At 42.9% G+C, this 20785-nt stretch overlaps 1 protein-coding gene across 3 annotated transcripts in view; it reads right to left on the bottom strand.

Moving 5' to 3' along the window:
• Positions 1-19528, bottom strand: part of CUNH11orf49 (chromosome unknown C11orf49 homolog) — a 225976-nt gene extending 206448 nt beyond the window's left edge. For all 3 annotated transcript variants that reach the window (XM_045291035.1, XM_045291034.1, XM_004708346.4), the window contains exon 1: positions 19452-19528. In XM_045291035.1, coding sequence (XP_045146970.1) covers positions 19452-19497 — 46 coding nt within the window. In that variant the 5' untranslated portion in view covers positions 19498-19528. The remainder of the gene's footprint in view (positions 1-19451) is intronic.
• Positions 19529-20785: the final 1257 nt, after the last annotated feature.

The raw sequence follows: 20785 nt of genomic DNA on the forward strand, positions 1-20785 counted from the left end.
CCCCCTCTTTCACATTGATATAATTGTTTGTTTTGGATCTTTTGATACCTGATACCTGATCCCATCCCATTCCAATTGTCTACAGATGGGCTTTGAGTCTCCACTCCAAGCCCCCTCTTTCACATTGATATAATTGTTTGTTTTGGATCTTTTGATACCTGATACCTGATACCTGATCCCATCCCATTGACACCTCATGATCACACAGGTTTGTCTATCTTCTTCCATGTGGGCTTATTTGCTTCCCTGCTAGCTATTTGTTTAACTTTATGCCTTTAAGACCCTAGATGCTATATCTTTTCATAGCCGGGCACCATCTACTTTCCTTGCCACACTTGGTTATGCACCCATTTCGTCTTTAGCAATGTGTTGGGATGGTGAGTATGGGAAGAGTGCCAGGTTATTAGAACAAAGTGTTCTTGTGTTTAACCACCCAGCAAACCAACTCAAGGGAAAGCATGTCCAAAGACTTGTACTAAAACAGAAACCCCACAGATGACTGCCCCATAGGGTTTCCAAAACTGTAATCTTTACAGAAGCAAACTACTACATCTTTTTGCCACTGGCCAGGCTGATGGGCTTGAACAGCCTTTCAGTTAGCAGCTAAGCATCTAGTCATTGCGCCACCAAGGTTCCTTTGAAGATAGTCTCCCACCCACTGCCATCATGATGGTTCTGAATTATAGTGACTACAAGACAGAGGGTTTCCAGGATGGTAAATCTTTACCGGCCCTGAGAGCCTAGTCTTTCTCCCACACAGGGGCTCATGGGTTTGAACCACTCAACAGCTCAATGTTTAATCACTGTATCACCAGGGCTTCTTGAAGATAGACACAGAAGGTACAAAAAAAGGAGAAGAAGAAAAAGCTGGAAGAAGGGGGAGAAAGATAAGAAAGTTAGGATAATGAATCCATAAGGTCCAATGTCAGAGTAAGGGCAGTTCCGGAGAGAGAATCTAGAAAACAGAGCTGAGAAAGTACCAAGCACATCATTCAAGAAAACTTCTCATTTGAAGAGGGTCTCAAGATAATCGGAATGGCACTCATTTTCTCAACAGCAACAATGACAGGACAAAGCAGAGGCTCAGGTAAAGAGTAATAAATTCCAGCTCCCTTTCTAAACCTAACTATGTCCACAGCAGCCTCCATTCTACTTCTCTTATCCATATATAGTTATTCCTGCTAGAGCCGTTTCCAGACCACCTTAGGACTCTGAGGCACATCTCTGTGTGGTTTCAAAATATTAAAATGCACCCAAATTTCACATTCAACATACTTTTTGAAAGTATGTGAATTAACTTTCTTCTTGAAATAACTTAATCATTATTAAATCATGACATTTTAAATGGACTCTTAATTCTCACTTGGGAATTCCTACTCCTTGGGAAACACCTTACCTATTAATTGCTCCTAAATGTGAATATGAAATGTAACAATAACACTATATTATGTTTTATAGATATGTATTTTAAAATTCATCTATATCCAGGGGTAAAAAAAAAATGTTTAAGCCTCAGACATTTTCAAAGATCTCAAGAGTTTTTAGCATATGCATACCACTTAATGCGTAAATATGGCTCGGATTCCTACCTTGCACCTGGGCCTTTGACCTCACAATTCCCTCCACCTCCTCTGAAAACGTGCTCCACCATTCACTCATCTTTTCCCTGTCCCTGGAGTTTCCCTGTCTCCCTTTCCTTCAGCCTATAAACATACTCAAGTCTCTCCCATCTAAGAACCAAAAAAAACTAACAAATTCACCCACCCCCAGTCTTGCTGTGGACTGATACCACGGCTGCAACAATGGGCTCAGGCACAGAAGCAATGGCAAGGATGGTGCAGGCTCATGCAGCGCTTCCATTCTATTGTGCATAGGGTTGCTATGAGTCGGAGCCAACTCTATGGCACCCAACAACACTAGTCTTGCTCCAAGGAGCCGAGGTGGCATAGTGGTTACCTGTTGGAGCTGCCTACCACAGGCTCAGCAGTTTAAAACCACCAACCACTCCTCCCTCAGGAGAAAAACTGGGCTTCTACTTCCTTAAAGTTACAGTCTCAGAAACTCACAGGGGCAGCTCTACCCTGTCTGACAAGTCACTGTGAGTTTTGCTATTATCCCCCTCCTTTCCCCTTCCCTAATGGGCCAAACTTCCTGAAAAAAGATCTAGCCTACACCCATTGTCTCAGTCCCTTCACCCTTCCCATTTTCTCTTCAATCCAGGAAATCTGGCATCCTGCCACACTACTCCACTGAAAGGTCTCATCTAATGCCACTAACAACCTCCTTTTCAGTCCTTATCTTACTTGCCTTCACTGAGGCATCTGATATCACTGAACACTCCCTCCGTCTTGAAACTCTCTCCTCCCTTGGTTTCTGGGGTGCCGCCTTTTCCTTGTTCCCACCCTACATCTCTTACCATGCTAGGGAGATAACTATCTTATTCTAAACTGGCTCGCTGGAGACAAGATTAAGGTTCCAATGACAGGTATCTACCTCCCAATTAAAAAAAAATTTTTTTTTAATTATTTGGCAAGAAAAACTTAACCCCCAGCGTCCAGCACCCAACAATGGTCAAGAACCAATACTGCTAACATTACAGGTGCTTGCAGACCCTACTGTGTCTCACTAAAATGTTAGAGAAAAAAAAAATAAGAAGACGACTGTTCTGATTCATTGAAAATGTTACAAAAGAACAACATCAAAAAAAGAAAATGTTACAAAAGGACAGAGGCGTGATATAAGAGAAATGGCAGGCCTTGCCTTCCACACTCTGAACTTAGGTTAAGTAGGAGAGAAATAAAATTCTCTCTTGGGAGCCTTAGAGCTGGGGAGGCAGGGATGCTCAGAAAGTGGGGGGTCTTTTTAATAGCAGCTCAGCTTTCATTCTAACACTCAGAAAGGAACAAAACCACGTGATAAGTGTAAAGAACAGCAGTAGACCCCAACAGCTTATTGATCTGCTGGACTTATTAGGCTGGACACAGAAGAATTGTGAATGTGAGGAGAAGTTCTTATCATAAATTAATAGATTCGCCAACAAAATGTAACCAACATTGATTGACTGGCTCTATGTAGACCACTCTATTTAAAAACAGAAGAACTGAAGCTGTCTCAGCTTCATCTACTGCTATTGACATAGTAAGGGAAAGGTGACTGAAGGCCTTCTTAGCCTCCATTGTTTCTTCCAATGAATAATAAAGATAACGTGCACCCTCAGGGACAAATGATATATCTCATTTCCAACACAACAAAACTGCAAGGTCTAGAATGATGACATCACATCATCAAGAACATGCTAATTTAAGTTACATTGTAGCAAAGAATCCAGGGTATCTATCAGATACTCTTCAAAAATTTTAGTTTTAAGTACCTGGCATATGATTTCTTATGGGACTGAATAGCAAAGAAAGTCCTCAGAGATAGCAGGACTTTCCAGAGCTTGTTTAAAGAAAGCAAAGTGGCTAACAACACCAGCTTTGGAGTCTAAGAAACTACATCCAAGCTTCAGTTCCATACTTAGAAACCCAGTGACATGGGTAGTTTAGGTCACCCAAATTTTCAGGGCAAAGTGGAGACTACTTTTTTCTAAACTTTTTTATAATTGTAAACTAGGCAAAGATTTACGAAGCGGATAATAATTTTGCGTTCAACAATTCATACACATGTTGATTCAACTCATCCATTGCAATCCCCTCAGTGTATCATTAAGTATCCCACTTTTTCCCTGTGTGGAAATGGTTTCCAGTTCCCATTTCTCCTTGTTTCCTAACCCTCTGAACTTTATCCTTGGGTAAAGGCTACCCTTTTCACTTTACGTGGTTGATTATTCTAACAAGCAGGTGAGTTCAGATCCAGACTGAAGGGTAAGGGGCACAGTCTTGAGGGCCCACCAGTCTCTTACCAGACCAGTAAGTCTGGGCTCACAATTTTGAGTTCTGTTTTTTCCCCCACTCTACCCAGACCCTTCTACTGTGATCCTTCTCAGATCACAGTTGGTAGTGGCATGGAAGCGCTTTTGGAATGAGGCTGCTGCCTACCGCTAGTCCTCCTGGATGTAGAAACATTCCTAGCTGACACACTGAGAACATCTACTTGAAACTATTTTCCATTTAAGACAGTATTTGGAGGGCTCCGCTACTTAAAAGTTAGAATATATCTGTATTTTTTTTTAAGTAACAAGATCTTTGACAGTGTTTAGAATTTACATGAAATAGCTTGTTCTCCTTTTTGCATCATCTAATAGAAAATTAAATCTAGAAAATGAAGTTATTCAAATGCTACTACCTATAATTAGAAATGGAAGAGAGATGCAAAACTTGTAATATTTCCTGAGGGATCTTCAGAGGTTTTGCCGTGTAAGATCTTATGAACAATGGAAGAATAGAGGCCAGTGATCATGTTTAAATGATCATTTGAAATAGAAATTGCTTTCTGATAGCCCTTCACTGCTAGAAATAACCACCAAAGAGGTTTTTATTACTTGGGTGAATTAGGAATTTTCCAGTGAGAGAGCCTGATGTCAGGACCTTTGATGGCTATTTTCTCTAGGAAAGATGGTAAGAAAAAGTTCAGAATGTAAGACAAATCAACCACTTCCTATTTTGCATGCTTCTCTTTTAGAAATATGAGGTTAAAGAACTATTTACTGAAGAGCAAAGGTTAAACATAGTCCCTGCATTCAGACATGGCAACAAAGATTAGCAAGACTCCAAAGACTATTTGTTGACATAACTTTGAAGAGAAAAAAGGCAAGGCCATTTTTTCCCCCTGAAGACCTAACCTATTTTATTCTTCCTATACACTCACCATTCTCTACATGCCCAAACTGAAAGATAAGGCAACAGATTGCACGTGCGAGACATTATAAGGTAACCACATGTCCAAACCTTGAGTTTGGTGGTTGACAGACTACCAAAAAAATTCATTTTAGGTTTCATTAAATACTTTGTTTTTCCAATACTTGACAAATATTAATTAACTCAGCCTCTTAACCCCCTGTGAGGTAGCTTTTATCAACTCCATTTGTTGGGGAAATTTGATCAAGGAGAAGAATAAAAGCATTTTCTATTTACAAAACAACTTTTTCAAGAACTCCACATTTATCTTCTCAATCTGCTAACTGCTGGGAGGTAGATGGCAATATTCCCTATTCCATCTTTGCAGGTGAAATGCTGGGGCATACGGACCTTAATGACTGGCTTGTGTGGCCAGCCGGGGTTTAGCCACCAACTAGAACAGACTATCCGGAATTAACACTGGACCTCTGACTTCAGCCTGCACTGCACATAACTCATGAGTGCTGAGAATCTAGTCTGCTATACAGACGTCTCTCAGCACATCACATTGCAAAAAGGATTGGGGGGGGCGGGGCAGGGAAGGGGGTCACGCTTGTTCAAGCTCATTTGCTGTTTATAAAGCTTTTATTGTTATCATTTCTCCAAATTAGACTAGTTAAGTTTTGTCTAGATGCCCGAAAGCTAAATTATTTTTTGTTTACTGTCTGTGCACTAGCATTGTAAATGATGTCATCAAAAATATACAAAATTCTTAGACAAAGCTGTAGGGCCAATAAAAGCAAGCCTCTTGGGGAAGAGTGCAAGTCTCCTCCCCCCTCCACTCCCCACCTTTTTTTTTTTTTTAAGTAGGCATCACACAAAAAGATGACTCATTAAACGCAAAGGGGTTGACTATGCAGAGTAAGGGCTTCTTAGGCAGCCCCCCACAAAGAGTCCTGAGTGGCAGCACAAGGCCTCCTCTTCTGTGCATTTTCCTGCAGGCAGAATGTGCATTTGTGTGGCTACACACACAATTATAATCTGCCCTGAAAGGCAATTCCTTCCCTATGACAGGCCCAACAGTGGCCTGAGTGCGAGCTAGCCTCACGTCGCTCGTGCAGTTAACATGCTGAAATACTAGACACACTTAATCTTTCCTTTCTGTAAAAATCCGATGGCCTAGAAGTGAATCTGGGGAGGGCTGCACCTAGAGAGAAAAGAGGCCAGCCAGAGGGCTCAAACTCACTTTCTCATGGGCTGGGCTGCTTTGTGTGTTGCCTACAGACGTGTCAATTTACAGGACTCTGGGGCCTGAGAACCCTGGAGCCCAGTGGTTCTGGCAGCCTCTCCATTTGACAAGCAGAGCCAAAGACTTGTGGCCTTTTGGTACATTTCGTATTCCAAAGTGTTATTGTTTCAAACATGCCTATTTTAAAATCTGTCATTTTCCCATTTAGAGCACGTTGTATGTTCGTTGGCCACAGGAGGAGTTCTGCCACATAAATTTAAAAAAAGAAAAAGAAAAGCAAGCCCATTGGCTCATGTCGAGCTCTCCCTGCCAGATTCTGTTTGCTGGGGGCCAGGAGTGCTATCCCAGGTGAGAGAAGTCTGAAGTTAACCAACACCTGATATGAAGGCCCGGGGCAGGAGCAGATTTCTGTCTGAAATTAAAGAAACTGAAGCTTGGGCTTTATCACAATTACCTATAATCTCAGGGGTCAGATAATAGTATTAACATGACCTTAAACTACACAATAGGACAGCTGGGGAGAAAAAAGCTTATTCCTGGTAAAGAATAGTGCTTTTTTAAACAGCCAATTCAATGAAGGAAAAGAAAGAGCTCAGAATGTGCCTTCTCAAGCAATATTTACTTTTACTGGGTTCCTGTTAATCAAATAAAAGTTCGGCAAAAGCTTTTATGAAAAATACATTTGATGATTTCAGCAGTAATTTCTTTGTTTACAGAAAGGTGCATAAGAGAAAGGGGAAGAAAACATAGCTAATGGGATCAGTAATTTGGTAAGTTCAGATGTGTTTGGGAAAATCCCTCCTCTCTTTGATAAATCATTGAAATTCTGCTCAGATAAAATGTGTTTTGACTTGAAATTCCAATCATAGAATGAGCTATTTCCTTAGGCCCTGAGGGGAGCAGTCCAAGGGTGATCTAAATACAGTGACAAGCAGGACCCAGGGATTCGTTTACCAGGGTGATTCCATTCTTAATCAAACATATCCCACTGCCCAGCTAACGGACAGGGTCTAATGGAGATGTCCCCCAAATTGTATGACACTTTCTTACTTCTTATAATTCGGGTTTTTAAAAACAGATTAATTCCTATATAACCCAGATCCAGAAACTACGACAGCAACCCTAACCTTTGGTATAATCAAGAGTTTAAAGCCAAACGGACCCAAGGCCGATTTTAATCAGCCAACCTTTTCTTCAGCACAGTGTCTTTCACATGATAGGAATTAAATAACTGCTGTTGACTGACTGGGCTGCATTTCTCCCATTTATTTTATTGTCAAACTTATTCTGCTTATTCAACAACCAATCACTTATCTTGGACCAGGCACTGTGCTAGATTTTGCAGATATTGTTGTTGTTAGCTGCTGTCTAGTTGGCTGAGTTGACACCTAGTGAGCCCAGGCACAACGGAATGAGATACTGCCTGATCCTGTGCTATTCGCACCATGGGTGACAGATTAGAGTCCAGGGGTCCTCAAACTTTTTAAACAGGGGGCCAGTTCACTTTCCCTCAGACCCGCTGGAGGGCCAGACTACAGGTTTTTAAAAAAAAACTAAGAACAAATTCCTATGCACACTGCACATATCTGATTTTGAAGCAAAAAACCAAAACGGGGCAAAAACACCCAGCAGGCTGGATAAACGTCCTTGGCGGGCCGCTCGGCGGGCCGCATGTGGCTTGCGGACCGTAATTTGAGGACCCCTGGATTCGACCATTGTGATCCTTGGGGTTTGGGGGAAGTAAATCACCAGATGGTTCTTCCTAGTCTGTCTTAGTCTGGAAGCTCTGCTGAAACATGTTCAGCATCAGAGCAACAAGCAAGCCCCACTGACAGAGGGGTGGCAGCTATGCATCAGGTGTATTGGCCAGGGATCAAACTTAGGTTTTCTGTATGAAAGGCAAGAATTCTACCACTGGACCACCAAAGCCTCCTAGATTTCAGAGATGCTGAGAATATAAGGAAGGTAAAAGCCTTGCCTTCATACATTACATAAATAAGAAACACCCAAGTCTACAAATAGACACATGTGAATGCTGGACAATGAATAAGGCCAGCAAAGAATTAATGCATTTTAAGTATAGTATTGGTGAAGAATGTTGAATATTTAATGGACTGCCAGAACAATAAACACATTTGTCTTTGAATAAGTACAGCAGGAATGCTCCTTAGAAGCAAGGGTGGTGAGACTTCATCTCGCGCACAGTGAGCATGTAATCATGAAGAGTCAATCCCTGGAGAAAGATATCCTGCTTAGTAAAGTACAGAGTCAGCAAAAAAGAAGTCCCTAAATGTGACTGATTGACACTGTGGCTGCAGCAATGGGTATAACACATTGTGTTGTGGACAGTGTTTCATTTTGTTGTACACGAGTCAGACGACTGGACAGGACCTAACAACAACATAAGCGTTACCCACAAAAGGACACACACAGAATGATGAACTAGCTATAGGCTAATGGGTTGTCCTTTTCAATTAACTATTATTTTGAAATGTTTCTATTACCTCCTCAGACTCCACAATTACTCCTTTAGCAAATACTGTACTTGTACGCATAACAGGGATCCCCAACTTTTGGACAGTGTTTGGGAGGAAAGTGTTAAGATTATTGAATATATTAATGGAAAAGAAAGTCTAGATTTTTCAGAGCTAGTCTAACACTAAAATTCTAGACTAACATTGAAATCACATGCAATTTTAGCTACTGTGGTGAAACTGTGGGTAAGGCTAAGGAACTACATCTCTTACAAAGAAACCTGATCTGTTTTTCCCCTATCAAAAGGAAAGAACATTTATTAAACAGCTTACATACTCCTTGGAAAGGCTGAAGAAATATTCTAAGCTGAACTTCCAGGACCACCTCTCAAGAGCATGTCACAGAACTGCTTGTCCCTGCCTACTGTGCCTGCAAAGCTGATGACCAAACTGGGAACGCATAATAATAGGTGCTGCTCAATAGGGCACTTATTTTATTGTCACTTTACATTATGGTCATTTATAAATATGTCACATCTCTCATCTATGACATAAGTGTCCTGTGGGAAGGGATATTTTATATCCATGCCTTGCTTTTACATAGAGAGGGTATTAAGGAACAAAAAAAGAAAGAAACAATTAGGGGGGAAAGGGAAGGGAGGGGAGAGGGAAAGAAGAATGGAAAGAGATTCCATAAAAACGTTCACAATCGTTTTGAGGCAACATCAGTTTTCTATGGTACCAACTTCATTTCTGTAGCTTGAGAAAGTCAGCCTATCATCTCTAACTTGTTTATTTCACTTCCTTTATCCAACAATCTAAACACTTTAAGGTCCTAAGAGTACTTCTGCTAATGCTGCAGTTATGAGAGGGGCTTCAAGCAGGCTGTGGGGGAAATCCCATTATCTTTAATTTCACATTTCCCACAGACTTTTTGCAGACCTCTCACAGCTACGTTCCCTAACAATTGCTTGGGTTTGAAAGGTTTACTAGTTATAGTCAAACAAAAATAAATTTTCCTACCAGGACTTACCCAGAAGCAAAATGAAAGCCAAACATCTAATATTTGACTTTGAATAGAAATGAATAGGGCCCATAATCACATTGTTAACCAATACAGTTCAACAACAACAATTTATCGCTATGCGATTTTTCAGCACAAAATTTGGAAGGAGTATAATAATAATTTTACTTGTTTTTAGCTTTTTGTTGTGAATTGGGTATGGTTTTACAGGACGGATCGTCAGCTGTACATTCAACAATTCTTTTTGTTTCGGCGGATGCGCTCTAATTCTCAGTGTACCTACCCCACTTTCCTCCTGTGTCTCCAGTGTCCAGTGCTCCTTCACGCCTAACCCTCTACACTGGGTGTAAATGCTCCCCTTCTGATGGTTGCTTATTCTCACGCAGGGATGAGTTCAGTTTCAGTCTTGAAGGGTAATGAAAGGCCACAGCTTAGGGAGTTCCACCAGCTTGTATTCAGCTAGGAAGCTGGTCTCTTTTTATAATTTTGGATTGTGTTCCACATTTTTTACCCACTTTATCCACTATTTTCTAGTGTGAACCCTTTCAAAGCAGTTTGCAGTGGTAGTGGGGCACCATCTAGTTATTCTGATCTCAGAGTTGTGGAGGCTGATATCTACCCCACTGGATTAATGGTTTGCAGATGACTTTCAGTTTTACCACTCTTCTGTGCTCTAGACAGGGAAAATCAATAGTTGTGGCCACTCACAAGCTTTTAAGATCCCAGTTGCTACTCACAAAGTAGGAGGCAAAAACATTGTCTTTGTGAATTATGTAATGCCAATTGGCCCAAACCTATGCTCCTGAGCCCGCAGGCCCAGTGAATAGTCCAAGAGTTAGTGACACAACTACAGCACTCCTTCCATTCTAAGTAGTTATTTACAAGAACAAGCTTCTCAGTACTTCAAGCCATAAAAACAAAACTTGAACTGATGCTAAACACTCTCATTGTAGCAATCAGCAATAATGGTACTGAGTACATGAACTAACTTTTAAAAGCCCCATTTTTTTTCACTAATAAAATGTTCCTTTGCTTAATAATTATTATGAAACTTTATATGGCTTCAAAAAGAATGAAAACCACGCAAACGACAACAAAAACTGGCTGGCTGGCAGTCAGACAAGTACATCATGTGCTATGATATTGGCAATTTTTTTTAAATGTTTTAAGAGACTTCCATATAGTGAAAGTCCTAGGTCCAAACCTCTGCCAAGGCTTGAAAAAAATGTCGAACTTCATGGCTGCCATGACTCTCTAAATGATTATTGGATGTTATCCTGGCCTAAGGACTCAGAGAAGCAGACAGGGATACCGGATCAGCCATGTGCAATAAGTACTGGGGGGAATGCCTGGAAGGGAAAATTGGGGAAGGAGTCTAAGGAACCTGGGAAAAGCCTCAGACAAAGCAAGTCTGGACCCTTAGAAAGGCACAGAGAAAGAGCGGGAGGGAGGAAAGACTTCCAGGAGTCCTAAAGACAAATGAGTCTTGTCTCTCATAGAAGAGGGTCTGCCACCCAGACCTCAATGCCTGACCTCTGTGTAAATTCATACGATGGGTGATTCAGAGGTGGAGATGCTAAGTCAATTATACTCCTCACAGGGGAAAATCTGAGAGACACTTATCATGGTTTTTATAAGGGGGCTTCCAAAAATTCATGGGGGAAAATGGAATTAAAGACAATGGGGAGGGAAATGGAATTTTTCCATGAACTTTTTAAGGTCCCCTTGTGTATACTTTACAATGATACTGGCAGTGCATCTTTATTGGGCAGATACCTAGAAACATTCAAAGGGATCTATATCTTCCTCATCTTTATATGCCATCCTTTTATAAAGTAGACACATGTAGCAGCCAGACACAGCTCTAAACGCTTACATGTATAAAGTAAATACTATTGTACATATTTTGCAGCAGAAAGGTTAAGTAACTAACTCAGAATCACAGAGCTAATCAACATACTTAAGCTCATGTTAATAAAACTCTCCCCCCATGACTTATTTTTAGACATTATCGTCCTCATTGCCTGCTTCTAAAAGATGTGTCCAGAGGCAAGAAGGAAGTGGGATTTTCCATGTCTCCATTCTTACTGATTCCCAGGATGCCCCCTCTTGGCAGAAATGTTCAATGAAGTCTTGGAGTCACCCGAACTTATTCCAGAGCCCACACATAACTCACTCACTGCCACTGAGCCGAATCCGACTCAGAGTGACCTATAGGGCAGGGTAGAACTGCCCTTGTGGGTTGTGAGTCTATTAACGCTTCATGGGAATAGAAATTCTTATCTTTCACCTGAGGCAGCTGGTGGTTGCGAACTGCTGACCTTGTGAATAGCAGCCCACTTCGCACCGGGGCTCCTAGACCCATGTCATAGGTCTGTCTATTCTATGAATGAAGTGTCCTGTTTTGGATTGTTCAAGGTATTTAACGTATAGTTTCATCATGGGGACACTGGAGCTAGGTTGCTAGATTAGAACCGAGACTCCATCACTCACCAAATACGTAATACCTTTGTGTTGAAGATCTTCATATGTGAAATAGAACTATAACTACCTTCATATGCATCCGTATTTGCAATGTAATGGTGCCACATACATAACAAATGTTTTAAGACGTCTTAGCTGCTGCTCTTAGTTGTTCATATTTGAAGTACCCTAAAGTTGCATTGATTTTAGAGCTGCATTCTGATTCAATTTCACCTAATTCAGGGAATGAACTGTGTCCTCCCCAAACCCACCCCTCATATTCTCAGTGGCTTAGCAGTTGTGCAATGATGTAATCATCCACCACTGTAAGATCCACCACTATTAAATAGGAATGCAATACCCTTACTGGGTTCACACCTCCGATTTCATGTAAGGGGAGTTCCCCTGGGGTGACCTATATTCTCTTTCATCTTAGGAGGAAATAAAAGGAAAGAGAAGCAAGCACAGAGAAGGAGAGGCCAAATACCACCAAGAAAGAAGAGCTGGGAGTGTGTCCTTTGGACACAGGGTCGCTGCACTGAGCATCTCTCATCACTCACTCACTGCCATCAAGTCAGCACTGCCTCACAGCAGCCCTATAGGACAGGGTAGAACTGCCCATGCGAGTTTCTGAGACTGAAACTCTCTAAGGCAGTGGTTCTCAACCTTCCTAATGCCGAGACCCTTTAATACAGTTCCTCATGTGGTGGTGACCCCTAACCATAAAATTATTTTCATTGCTTCTTCATAGCTGTCATTTTGATACTATTATGAATTGTCATGCAAATATCTGATAGGCAGGATGTATTTTCACTGTTACCAATTGAACATCATTGAAGCATAGTGATTAATCACAAGAACAATATACAATTATATATTGTGAAATATTTAGTGATTAATCACAAGAACGATATGTAATTATATATTGTGAAGTATTTCTAATGACAAATTTTGTTTTGAAGTACAGTGTAGCATGGGTAACAGTCGTCACGCCGGGTACTTGTATGTGGGCGTATCTGCATGTGGGTGGACACGCCTGGAGATGGATAGAGGAGCGGTGTCTGTTTCTAGGACCATTGGAAATATCTGATGGTCTTAGGCGACCCCTGTGAAAGGGTGGTTCGACCCCCAAAGGGGTTGCGACCCACAGGTTGAGAACTGCTGCTTTAGGGGCATAGAAGCCCTGCCTTTCTCCTGAGGAGTGGTTAGTAGTTTCAAACGGCCAACCTTATGGATAACAGCCCAACTCATAACCACTATGCCACCAGGGCTCTAAGGATGTCGTAGACCCAGGGAAAATTTGATATCAAGCTACATGAAGGCTGCCCAGGAGCAGAAGCTAAAAGAAACAAAGACCTTCTTTCAGAGGAAACAGGAGGAAAAGCCTTACTTTAAATCCAAACCAAAAACCAAACTCCCTGCCCTTGAGTCAATGCCGACTCATAGTGACCCTATAGGACAGGGTTGGACTGCCCTTGTAAGTTTCTGAGACCATAACTCCTATGGAGTAGAGGGCCCCACCTTTCTCCTGTGGAGAGGCTGGTGGTTTCGAACTGGTGACCTTACCACCAGGCCACCAGGGCACCTACCATAGATCCAGAGCCCTGAATTTGGACGTCTAGCCTCCTATGCTGTGAAGAAGTAAATTTCTATGTTAAAGCCATCCACTGTGGTGTTTGTTATAGCCACACTATACAACTAGGCCTATATATATATATGCACACATATGCACCTCATATCTACATTATAAAGGAGGCTACGCAAGATGAGTAAGATATAATTCTTGTTCTCGGGAAACTTATTTGCAATTAACTGACAATTTACGAGCCCAATCCTTAACAGGGTGAACAGATAGGAGGCTACACAAAAGTGATTAAGATAGTTTACCCAGAAGCTAGAAAGAAGGGCACGCACTTCAATTTTGCAATTGTTTTTACAGATCTGAAAAGACCTGGCTATCGAGTCAAGGAAATTGGCAGCACCATGTCGGGCAGGAAGGGGACCAAGATTCCAGGACCCTTCAGTCACAGAAGTTCCAAATAGGGATGTAGCAATCACCCCTCCCAACCGGGCAGCCCCTCCCTCTGGGTGCATGAGGCCATATTAAAGTTTATCTGCTGTGTTTTGAAATTGTATTTTCCAGTCAGTTATGTAAAGCAAACCTAACTCTCTGCCTCCTTTGATTATTGCCATTCAGCCTTTAAACTTTGAACAAATTGTCATGCTTCTATTTAGGTTAGGTTTGGCTGTGTTCGGGGATAACCATTGATTCACAGTCCATAATGTTTCAATTGTCTCCTGTAAAATATGAAGAAAAGTGCTCTTAGCATTGTGTAAGACTTCATTGTGAAATAAATGTGTACAATCAAAAAAAAGTGATTAAGATATAATCCTATTCCCAGGAGACTTGTTTGCAATTAATGGTCTATTTGAGAGCTCCAGCCTTACTTAACGGAGAGCTTTTGCCCTCTGTAGCAAGAGCTGTTTCTGTTTGTTGCCCTTCTTTTTGGCAGAGAAGACACTATCCAGGGTATGGAACCAGACAGACCTGGGTTTGAATCCTATGCTGCTATGAATTGTCACATGTGCAGTCTTGCACAAATCAACTGGCTTCTGTAAGCCTCGGTCATCCTCATTTGTAAAAGAGGAAGGTATGATATGAATAACTACTGAAAGAAACTGGGACTGCTGACTGCCAAGGGCAGCAGCGTAAAACGACCAGCTGCTCCTTGGGAAAAAGACAGGCTTTCTATTCCATAAAGAGTTACAGGGGCAATTCTACCCCGTCCTATGGGGTGGCCACAGTCACCAAGGACTCGATGGCAGTGAGTTTGGTGTTTTGTTTTGTTTTTAATTTGGGGGGGAGGTTTAAATAAACTTAATCACAGTACCTACTAACTTCATAAGGTGGGTGTGACGATGAAATAAGATCAGCATATAAAGTGCTCAATACTAAATGTGCTTAACACAATGGATGGATGCATGGATTGTGGTAAGTTGTATGAGTCCCCAGTAAAATGATTTTTTAAGTGCTCAGTACTGTGCTAGGCAAAGGAAATGCTTTAAAACTACAACCTCTTAAAAAAAAAAAAAAAGGCAGTAGCTAATTTATTGAAGATTCCTCCAAAAACATATCCCCCAAAAGTTAAAGGATCACTATCTCTGATTTCCTAGAGTTATCTATTATCACAACCTACTACTAACCTTGGTGCACATAAGCAAATGGCATGGTCAGAGCCTGGGTGAAGAGCCTGGGTGAAAAACCTGCACTTTACCAAATTAGGTAGGGTAGAAAACTAACCCTCACACCCTCATGCTTAGATTCAGGTCAGCACGTAGGTGGTGTGTTTTGCAAACCTAGGACCAGAACAGACTGCCCCTTCGGCTCTAGAAAGCGCTCCACACCCAGCTGCTTATACAGACACACCTCAGCTTCTGGCAGAAGCTGCCAATAAGTAGTTTTCATAAGGCAGGAAATCTTTCATGGGTCTTATACAAAGGGTTCGATACTTATTTCATCTTCTTACCAAATGCTCCTTTCTCATGGGGCCTGGGCATTTTTAGCACATGTCGAGTGCAGGCACAAACATCATTGAGTTTGTTCTTTAATGATGCTCTTAAATTGCTAAGTCATTCTAGGCCATGATTACAGCTTCCTAATCCCCCAAAGCCACAACATCGCGGGTCAGTTTGTCCTACTATGGTGGTTTTTGAGTTGCTGGGATGCTGAAAAATATGCCACTGATATTTCCAATACTAGGCGTGCCACCCAATCAATGGCCATGGACACAGCAGTCAAGAGAGCAAATGACATACTGCCTTGGGAAAATCTGCTGTGAAAGACCTCTTTAAAGTAATCAAAAGCAAAGGCATCACTTTGAGGGCTAACGGCATGCCGGACTCAAGCCGTGGTCTTTTCCATTGCCCTCGTGTGCATTTGGGAGCTGAACAATGGAAGACCAAAGGAGAACGGATGCCTTTGAATTATGGAGTTAGGCACAGACATTAAATATACCATTAGCTGCCAGAAGAACGAACAAATCTGTCTTGGAAGAAGACCAACAGAACGCTCCTTAGACACAAGGATGGTGACTTTGTTTCCCATACTTTGGACATGCTATCATGAGGGACCAGTCCCTGGACAAGAAATTTATTTTTGGTAGTGGGTCAGTGACTAGAAGACCCTCCCTGAGATGGACTGACACTGTGGCTGAAACAACAGACTTAAACATGGCAATGGACTGGAGATCCCCTTGCTGAGGGGTTTTGGGGAGGAGATGAGCCAGTCAGAGTGCGATGTAGCAACGATGAAAAATACAACTTTGCTCTAGTTCTTAAATGCTTCCCACCCCCCACTATCATGATTCAAATTCTATCTTGCAAGTCTGACTAGACCAGAGGATGTACACTGGTACAGTTAGGAACTGGAAACACAGGGAATCCAGGACGGATGATCCCTTCAGGACCAGTGGTGGGAGTGGTGATACTGGGAGTGTAGAGGGAGAGTGGATTGGAAAGGGGGAACCGATTACAAGGATCTACATGTGACCTCCTCCCTGGGGGATGGACAACAGAAAAGCAGGTGAAGGGAGATGTCGGACGGGGCAAGATATCACAAAATAATAATTTATAAATTATCAAGGGCTCATGAGGGAGAGGGGAGCGGGGAGGGAGGGGAAAAAATGAGGACCCAATGCCAGGGGCTTAATGGAGAGCAAATGTTTTTAGAATGATGAGGGCAATGAATGTACAAATGTGCTTTACACAATTGACGTATGGACTGTGATAAGAATTGTATGAGCCCCCTAATAAAATGATTTTTTTTAAAAAGAACAATACAGGGGAAAAACGCATGGCAATGGTTGTGAGGATGAAGCAGTCAAAAGTGCTGAGTGGGACTCTAACAAAAACTCATAAAGCCAACAAAGGAAGGCTCCATCTTGCTCAACATGGGGAGAGAGAGCGTGTTTTCTTCACTGATAGCCAGAAAGGCAAACACATTTCCTGGATCCCAAACCAAGCCATTGCCTTCAAGTTGAATCTGCCTCCTGGGGACCCAATAGCACAGAAGGGAACTACCCACAGGGTTTCCAAGGCCCTGTGAGTCTTTACAGAAACAGAGAGGTTGCATCTTTCTCCCATAGAGCAGCTGGGGGGTTCACACTGCCAGCATGTCAGTTAACCATCCAGCACTTAACTACTGTGTCACCTCAACCAAAAACACCAAACCTGTTGTTGACAAGGCAATCCAGACTCACAGGTGCCACCAGGGATCCTTAATTCCTAGCTAGCAAGTAGAAAGGGATATTTGCAGGTAGTTGTTGAAGAGGAATCTCGGTAATGTATGTCATAATACTAAAAGAAGTTTCTGGCCACCTTACTGAGAGGTACTCCATTGTGGCCTTTCTGTTTCACTGAATCCCTAGGGCTTTCCTGTTCTCCGTAATTCCTTTCCCCTCCCTCCTCTATATATATTCACTTCTCCAGGCCTATGCAAGTAAGCAATTTTATAATTAAAAAATGTATAAAATAATGAAACCATAGGTGTTTAAATCAGGAAATATTTTATTGAATCCGTCTACACGGAATGGTTTTAAATGGTGAAGGGAGCACTTCAAAACAGCACGTCTCTGAGGGAGAATAAATTATAATGAGCAGGAGCTGTTCTCAATCCAAGACAAAGGCAATTTAGTAGAACTGATGAAGCAAATAGGTACTATGCACCTGTGATGGCAGCACAAAGGTCTATAGTGATTAGGATAGAAAGTTCAGACACTTCAGTATCAACAGCTCCTTCGGGGCATTTGTCAGAGGTTTGAGGTTGGATGCTATGAATACTGGAGCCTTTTCAACCTTTGATGCTCCATTGCCACTAATTTTGTCTTCTTGAAGAAGAAGCTATCTTCTTCAAGTAGGAGACACAAACATCTATTCACCAAAAGTACCAATATAGCAAATTGATCAAACCTTTGAGACTTATCCAGTCAGCAAATGCCCAAAGAATTGAACAATAAACCCAGCTTTCCAGATACTTCATAGATGTAGCGAGTACTGAATAAGTGAGACAAAATACATAAAATACTCAGCACAAGTGTAGACATTGCTAAACACTGATAATGTTAGTCTATGACACAAAATTACCTGAGATATCATGATCCCCCTTTTGCTTAATTAATGGATGTAGTTACTTTCCTAATCTATCTATCTATATCTATATCCTTCTCAAAAACAACAGCCTTTAAAGTTGCTCAACTTCACTCATAGAAGAAATGCATACTAAACCATTTACACTTAACCAGTTTAAAATATACAGAAGTTTGGTATATTTCATTAGCAAATTATGGGAAAACAGGCATCATCTTACATCGGTGAGGCCAATGTAAAATGGCATAACCCCTATGGAAGATAATTTGATGAAATACGAATATTGCAAATGCATATTCCCTTTGACCTATGACTTCCACTTTGTACAATTTATTTTCGAAAAAACAAAACCACAGGCTAATAACTGCAGCAGTTTTAGCAACAGCAAAAAAAGAAAGGTCAAAAACAACTCATTGTCTATCAGTAGGGGATCAGTTAAGTAACTAGTTAGTTAAGGAATTAGAAGAGAGACACTTCAGAAGCTCTTTTCTGATATAATGTACTCTGAGATATATCAAGTGATAAAGTGTGCATTGTATGCTCCTTTGTGTGTATAAATAAACTCTAAAAGGAAACTAGTAATAGTGGTTCCATGCATGGGTAAAGGGATGGGAAATGGGTAATTTAGGGAATGGGTTTGAAGAGCCTTTTCATTGTAAGCCTTTATATTAACATGTTTTGAGTCAAGTTTCCATCGTACTAGTTCAAAATTTTAAAGCAGAATTTCCTTCTTTTTACATTTTCATTTTGTGTTTTCACGCAATCAATGCTTTACACGCGGGAAGTGTTAGCAATATACTACCGCTGGTCAGCGGCTCAAGTTCTAGAGTAGGCAAATCCAGATACTGATCCTAGCTCTGCCATTTTTACTTTGTAGCCTTATTATGTATGCTAACGGCCTCTTCCGTCTCAGTTTCTCCATCTGCAAAATGGAAGCAAAGGTAATAATGCCTCCCTCGGGCTGTTAAGGAGCTACAAATCGGAACGCAAATAGGCCACGATGTCCAACAATATTAATAATAATTCACGAAATGGCTGGTTTACTCCACTTGCCACATCTCAAGAACACCTCCCAGGACCCCAAATCTCGGCTTCAACCTGCCCCCCTTTGAACACAAGACGCACTTCCCAGGCTCCGGAGGATACAAGTCGGCCGTTATTCCCCAGGTGCGTTTTCAGGGCCTCAGGCCCTGGACACCCCATCCTCCCGCTTCCCCCTCCCATCCCACCAGGTCCCACTCAGACTCCGCCCCTGGCTCTTCCCGAGGGCCTGGCTTAGAGCTGCACTTCTTTCCTTCCCCCAAGCGGACGGAAGCGCCTACCCAAATATTCGTAGTCCGGTAGGGCTAGGCGCTCGGGACTCAGCATCTTTGGGCCGGAGGAGCAGCACAGCCGCCGCGGCCGGCTTCCGGAACCCAGGTGGCGCTCTCCCCGTTGCCATGGCACCGACGGCGGGTGGGCGGGCGGGGCGTGTCCCGCGAACAGCGTCCGGGCCGCCCGCCGAGCCCGGCTGGAACGTTCCGGGCGCAGGCGCTGTGCCCGTCGCGGGGCGTTCTCGGCCGTCCCGCTTTCGGGACTTGGTTGCAGGAGGATCTGTCGTGGAGACTCCTTTTAAATTCGTTACAGGACTGGATGCCGAAGCATTCCTGCCACGTCTCCAGAGCCGCCGGGTCAGCGTCTCGGATCGATTCCTTTCTCCCCCGGTGACACTGATTCACGACAATAGCCCCCAGCCCTGAACTCCCATAGACCTTGGCTACGGTTAGCGCTCGTTTCCCTGGTGGCGCGGCGGTGAAAGCGCTTGAGGGCTGGACCGCCCCCTCCGCTGCTACCTGGGAGGAAGGGGAGGCTGCCAGCTTCCTGAAAGATGTCCAGTCCGGAGAACCTCGGGGGCATTCTCTGACCGACAGGGTCCCCGGGAGGGGAACTGATGGCAGCAGGTTTGGCTTGGGTCTGATCTTCAGTTGTCACAACGTGCTTTCACATGTGTGTATGCTGGCTGCTCCTGGAGGTCGGGGATAATAGGTGTCTTTTCTGTCTGCCGCAGGACGGGAAATGAGGGTGTTCCCGAAATCCTGGGAAAGTTCACGGACGCTTCCTCTGCATTCCTGGTTACCTTTAGGTCCTCCTCCTCCTCCTCCCCACCCTTGCTGTCTGACACCCTTCCCAGGGATAGTTCCTTTCCTTACCTAGACACTGCACGTCCTCGGCGGAGGAGCGCACAGACAGGGCGTCGGTGGGACGCCCACCCGCTCCCTTTCTTCTTTCAGAGGCGAAAGTAATCCTTCCTTTCAAATTCCCAGGCATTTCTCGTGAGGCCCCTCGCGGCTCCTCGCCCTGATGGCCTAAGTGGACCGCTCATGGGAAGGCCGGCGATTTGGAACCAACACACAGCCGTTCCACGGGAGAAAGAGGAGGCTTTCTGCTCCGGTCAAGATCTGGTTTGGGACACTCACTTGGGGCAGGTCTACTCCGGCCTCTAGGTTGCTGAGAGTCGGAATCCGCTCGAAGGCAGCCAGTTGGTGTTGAGGACTCCTCGCAACAAGTTCAAACCTCGTAGAAAAAAGCCCACTCCGTTCTCATTTTGATAGCTAAATGCAAGGTCAGACGACCTCGCACCCCTTGAAAGGAGACGAGGTTTTGTGAAGAAAAATAA

This window comes from Echinops telfairi, unplaced genomic scaffold (genome assembly GCF_000313985.2).
Source record: "Echinops telfairi isolate 266 unplaced genomic scaffold, ASM31398v2 ScPeMD7_60;HRSCAF=208, whole genome shotgun sequence".
NCBI classification, from domain to species: domain Eukaryota; kingdom Metazoa; phylum Chordata; class Mammalia; order Afrosoricida; family Tenrecidae; genus Echinops; species Echinops telfairi.